The sequence below is a fragment of the Musca vetustissima genome, unplaced genomic scaffold (assembly GCF_032173495.1).
Source record: "Musca vetustissima isolate MV318-11 ecotype Yass unplaced genomic scaffold, APGP_CSIRO_Mvet_v1 utg15565, whole genome shotgun sequence".
Classification (NCBI taxonomy): Eukaryota; Metazoa; Arthropoda; class Insecta; order Diptera; family Muscidae; genus Musca; species Musca vetustissima.
The window spans coordinates 87516-93391 of NW_026888034.1; the positions used below are offsets into that span (position 1 = coordinate 87516).

General features: G+C 33.3%; 2 protein-coding genes across 2 annotated transcripts; one reads left to right on the plus strand and one right to left on the minus strand.

Annotated features, from left to right (window-relative positions):
• The first annotated feature begins 432 nt into the window (after positions 1–432).
• On the plus strand, positions 433–1269 carry LOC133335869 (uncharacterized). Its single transcript, XM_061544161.1, has one exon. The coding sequence runs from the start codon at positions 433–435 to the stop codon at positions 1267–1269; it is 837 nt and encodes a 278-aa protein (XP_061400145.1).
• Positions 1270–1455: 186 nt separating this feature from the next.
• LOC133335870 (uncharacterized) lies at positions 1456–1608 on the minus strand. The gene has a single exon (XM_061544162.1). It carries the CDS (start codon positions 1606–1608, stop codon positions 1456–1458), a length of 153 nt encoding a protein of 50 aa, XP_061400146.1.
• Between the last annotated feature and the right edge of the window lie 4268 nt (positions 1609–5876).

Consider the following 5876-nt stretch of genomic DNA (forward strand, 5'->3'; position numbering starts at 1 on the left):
CTACTCTAGAAACACAAACATAGACACAAATCGAGAAAAATACATTTTATATTTCCAGTCGATTACACTCTTAGAGTAAAGACTTCCTTTTTTTCGAGCACTTTGTCCGCGCTCTTATTTTTCAAAAGGGGAAACTCGAGAGCCCTACCACCGAAGATAAATAATAACAACGTTTTGTATGATTGTAAATAATATAAAAAATATTAGAAACTAAGTTTAAAAAATTTTCTTTATACAATAAAAATTCTTTCAGAATGAGGTCATTTTGACCGCTTTTAGGCAATATAGGTATATACAAAATTCCCGTATTTCTAGTGTTAAACCCCCTCTTAGTCAGAAATATACGTATGTTCTAGCACACATTTATTTTTATGCCAAATATTTTTAATTTCTTTTTTTTTTGTGGGACCCAAAAACATTCCATCTTTCATTATGGATAATTCTAAAACAACAATTAGAGAATCATTTTTGGATTTTATTTGGCCCGCTATTCTTGAGGAGAATATTTGTGAAAATGAAAATAGAAATAAAACGCCATATTTTAATCCCCACATAAAATTTGATAATTTATGGGCTCATAGTTTATTGGCAGCAAAATGTTTTGGCGATTATGAAAAACCCTTGGAACTGGGTGCTACCAATATAAAACTTAAACCACAAGAAGAAGACAATTCAACAATCGAGGATTTCGAACAGATGTCATATCGAACACCAGTCCCTACCATAATACCTATAGATGAACAATTAATAAATGTTCAACGTGATATTGTAGTACGTAAAAAATTAGCTCAAGATTTTGCACAACGTACTTTTCCCTGGTATATACAACGTCCGGAATACATATCAAATTTTAAGACGACGGATGATATGAAGTTCCCATTTCAAAATCCTTTTGAGCTGGAAATACTTCAACACATTCAACATTTTCAATGTAAGTTAATGATCGTTGATGTGGCAATTGACATGGCGCCCAATGAAATCGAACGATGGTTGAAATTCTCTCCGTATGTTAATATTATTACCGTTATTCACAATGCGAATCTATATCGCAAATTGACAAATTTCAATGATGCTTTCATGGCAACATTTTTGGAAAATAATTTCGAAAATTCTTGGCATGAGGAATTAAATTGTTCCCTTACAGCCGGCATTCAATTGGCAAAGGATAAGCATTTATTTGATAATGCTGGTACAGCTTTTGTATTTGTATTTGCAAGTAATCGTAATTATTGTTCATGTGATAAATTCAAAATTCTGAGACAATTTTAAATAAAGTAGAAACAAAACACATACTTAGTTTCTTGTTTTTCTTGAATAAAAACGATTTACCAACAAATGATATTACTTCGCCAGAATTTCTATTAAAAGAAAAATAAACAGCTTAATTTGAAATTTTGTATTTATTTTGACTTTCACTTTTTGTTAAGTATTATTTTATACATAATTTGAATGTTATTACGGCGCTGCAGTAGTTGTTGTAGAAAAAGGACACAATGCTGATCCTGCTAAACAAGCCAGTAAAATGATGGTACTTTCAGCAATCGGAGTAACAGCTAGGATTGTCATAATAATGACAATAGTTAGAATTAACCAATGCGATGATACCATATCGACTTGGTTCAGCTTGATGTTGTTGAGAGATTGATGTGTGAAAAACGTACTGTCATGTTGCAACATAAGTGGCCACTATTTATATGCCCGATTGCGGGCAGCTACTATTTTGTTGAAACAAGTGTTGGCTCGTGTGGCACAATTTCAGTGGTACTGTTCTATGCTTAGTGACCATGAAGAAGTAGATTATTTAAACAAAAGTTGCAAATTACGATGCTATGTTAATAATGACGTTTGTGGAAAATAAATTCTGTTGTGTGACAGAAAGATTGTAGTAACAATCTATAGCGAAAAATTGCAAAAATTTGGATGTTTTCCAATCTCAGTAGATTGCTCGCTGTGAACGGAAGGTAACATAATGGCAAAAGCCTTTGGTTTTCCATGAAATCCCTGTCAAATAATATCTATATATAAATCTCAACCGATTTTAACGAAACTTTACACGCCGGCTTATGTGGCGGGGGCCTCCTGTGTCAAAAAGTGGACCTACATAGGCTTCATTTTCCGGAAATGACAAAATTAACTTATTTTAAGAAAAAAAAACTTTCGAAGCCAACCCTCGGCCTTCAGTGTACGTATCTCATATGTATCTCGGTTATTTTGAAAGTGGTTTAAGGGACCCCCCTTTCTCGATTTTCTATTCTTAAGATTTTAAATGGGCTGGTATATGAATACTAATTTGTAAATTTGCACATATATATTTGAAGATTTAAAAAGGAAGAAAAATAATTTACAAAAAAAAAAAACAAGTGAAAAAGCGTTAAGTTCGGCCGGGCCTAACTTTGGATACCCTCCACCATAGTTATACTGACAGATACATGCAATGAAAATATAGGGAACATACCAAAAAGTGGGCATATCTAAAAAGTGGGCATGTTTTATCGGTAATACAAACCGATTTATGTAAACCATTATGTACATCAAATACAAACTTCGGCAATTTTTAATGGGGATTTTTCCTAAAATCTGTAAGATCCAAAAAGTGGACTGATATTGATAACGCATTGTAGAGTATAAAATCCTCAAACTACTGAAATTAAGATTACAAAGTTATATGAGGCTATGCCTAAAGAGGGACCAATATTGATTACATAGTGTAGGAAATAGTGAATATTTGGGGATATCATCATATGAGGGTATGCCTAATTAATGACCGGTATATGCCAATTTTGAACCAAATATTTTAATTGTTTATCTCAATTCTTTCCTTCAGGAGGTATCACTATATTGAGGATATGCCTAAATGTCTGCCGATATATTTCATTATCATCATGTTTGAGTTTTTTTTATCACAATATCTTTAGAAGACGGAATTGTTATGGCTAAATAGTCTTTGTAGGGTAAACATTGACTATTCCCCGTAACGACTACCCAACCCTACACACGGAACAAATCAGATAACTATTTTAATATAAGAAAGGGGGTTATATGGGGACTACCCCTAAAAAGCGGTGAATATTAATAATTTTTGGTGGGGAGATTTGTTACCATATACGACTACAAAATACCAAATTTCAGAGAATTCGGTTGAAAAACGCGCTCAAGAACCTCAAAATATCGAAAATTGGGGGTACCCTTATATGGGGGCTACCTAATTGACCTATATTTATAATTTTTTGTGAAGAGATTTGCTACCCAATAAGAACTCAAATTACTAAATTACAGTCAATTAGGTGAAAAAATCCGGTCAAAAACCCCCAAAAACTGGAAATTGGGAGGTACCCTTATATGGGGGCTACCAGAAAAAGTGGACCTATATTTATAATTTTTAGAGGAGAAATTTGGTACCCAATAAGAACCCCATGTACCAAATTTCAGCGAATTTGCTACTCAATAAGAACTCAAAGTACCGAATTTCAGCCAATTCGGTGGAAATACGGTCAAAACCCCCCAAAAACTGGTTATGGGGAGGTACCCTTATATGGGGGCTACCAGAAAAAGTGGACCTATATATATAATTTTTAGTAGGGACATTTGGTACCCAATAAGAACCCAATGTACCATTTCAGCGAATTCGGTTGAAAAACGCTCTCAAGAACCTCAAAATACTGAAAAGTAGGAGGTACCGTTATATGGGGGCTACCAGAAAAAGTGGACCTATGCTAATAATTTTTTGTGGAGGCATTTAGTACCCAATAAGAACCCAATGTACCAAATTTCAGCGAATTCGGTTGAAAAACACGCTTAAGAATTTCAAAATACCGAAAAATGGGAGGTACCCTTATATGGGAGCTATGCCTAAACGTGGACCGATATAGCCCATCATCGAACTTGACCTGCCTGCAGACAAAAGACGACTCTATGCAAAATTTTGGGGCTCTATCTCAATTCGTTTAGACGCTAGAGTGATTACAACAGACAGACGGACATGCTTAGATCGTCTTAGAATCAAGAATATATATACTTTATAGGGTCGGAAATGATTATTTCGATGCGTTACAAACGGAAAAACAAAACTAATATACCCTCAATACTATGGTGGAGGGTATAAAAAAAATGTTGTTGTTTTTCGTTATCAAAGAAAAGTCCTTTTTTTTGATGGCAGGCATGATAACTCCTCACTGGAACATCGGAATACGAAAATTCCAACGGTGGAACTTTAAAATTGCCTATTTTTGACCACAAACTAAGTTTAAAAAAAATATAATATCCTAGTTCATACGAGAGCTATACACGCCCAGAGAAACGTGTCAAAATTTGGAACCGATTGGATTATTAGTTTTTGACTTATTGTGCCCGCCATTCGTTTTGAGAAAAATGCGAGATTGAGATTGAGATTTTCACATGAAATTTTGTAGGGACATTCTAGAATTAGAGTATCTAGATTGATGTGTGTTAAGTTTCGTGGAAACCGGTTCAGATTTAGATATATCTCTCATATATATTTTCATCTCATTTTATGTAAATGGTGACCAAATGTCCCTAGACATCTATTGATTTAAATGTGGTATATCGTACTGAATTGAGTCTAGAATGATGTGCGCTATGTTTCCTGAAAATCGTTTCAGACATAGATATAGCTCCCATATATATTTTCCTAAGATTTAATGTAAGTACCAAAAGTTGGAATATCGTACTGAATGAAGCCTAGAATGATGTGTGTTTAGTTTCGTGAAAATCGGTTCAGATTTAGATATAGCTCCCATATATATTTTCGTCCAATTTAATTTAAACGGTCCCTATATTCTATATATCTTTCGATTTTCACGAAATTCGGCACAGCGCACTGAATTAGGTCGAGATTGATATGTGTTAAGTTTCCTGAAAACAGGTCCAGATTTAGATATAGCGCCATATATATTTTCGTCCGATTTAATGTTAATGGTGCACTAAAGTCCCTATATATCTCTCGATTTGCACGAAATTTGGCACAGCATACCGAATCTGGTCTAGTATGATGTGTTTTAAGTTTCCTGAAAATCGGTTCAGATTTAGATATAGCTCCCATATATATATATTATTTCTTCCGATTTTATTTAAGTTGTGCATAAAGACTCAACATTTTTCCGATTGGCAGATTTAGTTTAAATCGGTTCAGATTTAGATATAGCTCCCATATATATATATATATATATATATAGTTTCGTCCGGTTTTAGGTAAATTGTGCATCAAACTCCTAATGTTTGGCCGGACACGAAATTTTGCAAATTGAGACTAGAATGACGTTATTGCGTGTTTTTTTTTTAATTGGTGCAAATGCAGATTGATTGATAATAAATCTTGAATTCGTTCAATTTTATGTTAGGATACATATATAGAATATAGCCAAAGTGGTGAATTGTATCACCTTACTGGCTTTAAATTTTATATAAGTAGGTTGCAATTATGATTATATGGTTATGATTTCCATTCGATTTCAAATTAGGTTTCAACCAACGCATAAATATTATATATATAAACATATATATATATATATATAGCCAAACTATGTTCATAGTTAGGATTTTTGTAACTACATTGCACGTTCCATCCCATGTCTCCATAATGCTTGGGTAACGTGATAAATCTATTGTAATTTTTATTCTATTGTGGTAACAATATTCTACGTTTTAGAAAATTCAATCTTTATTGACAATAACAAAATATAATAAAAAGTCAATAACGAATGGAACATAATCGGACTATGTATGATACTCTGCATGACTTTGACTTTTTGGCAAAATTAAAACGGTGAGCTATAACTTCACCTAAATTGAATTAAATCAAAGTCACTAGACCTTGGAATATTATATTGGATGAAAAGATACGGTGCATGTGTAATCGA

Coding starts and splice junctions, on each gene's coding strand:
- LOC133335869 (XM_061544161.1), top strand. CDS start 433: ATGGATAATTCTAAAACAACAATTAGAGAATCATTTTTGGATTTTATT.
- LOC133335870 (XM_061544162.1), bottom strand. CDS start 1,608: ATGGTATCATCGCATTGGTTAATTCTAACTATTGTCATTATTATGACA.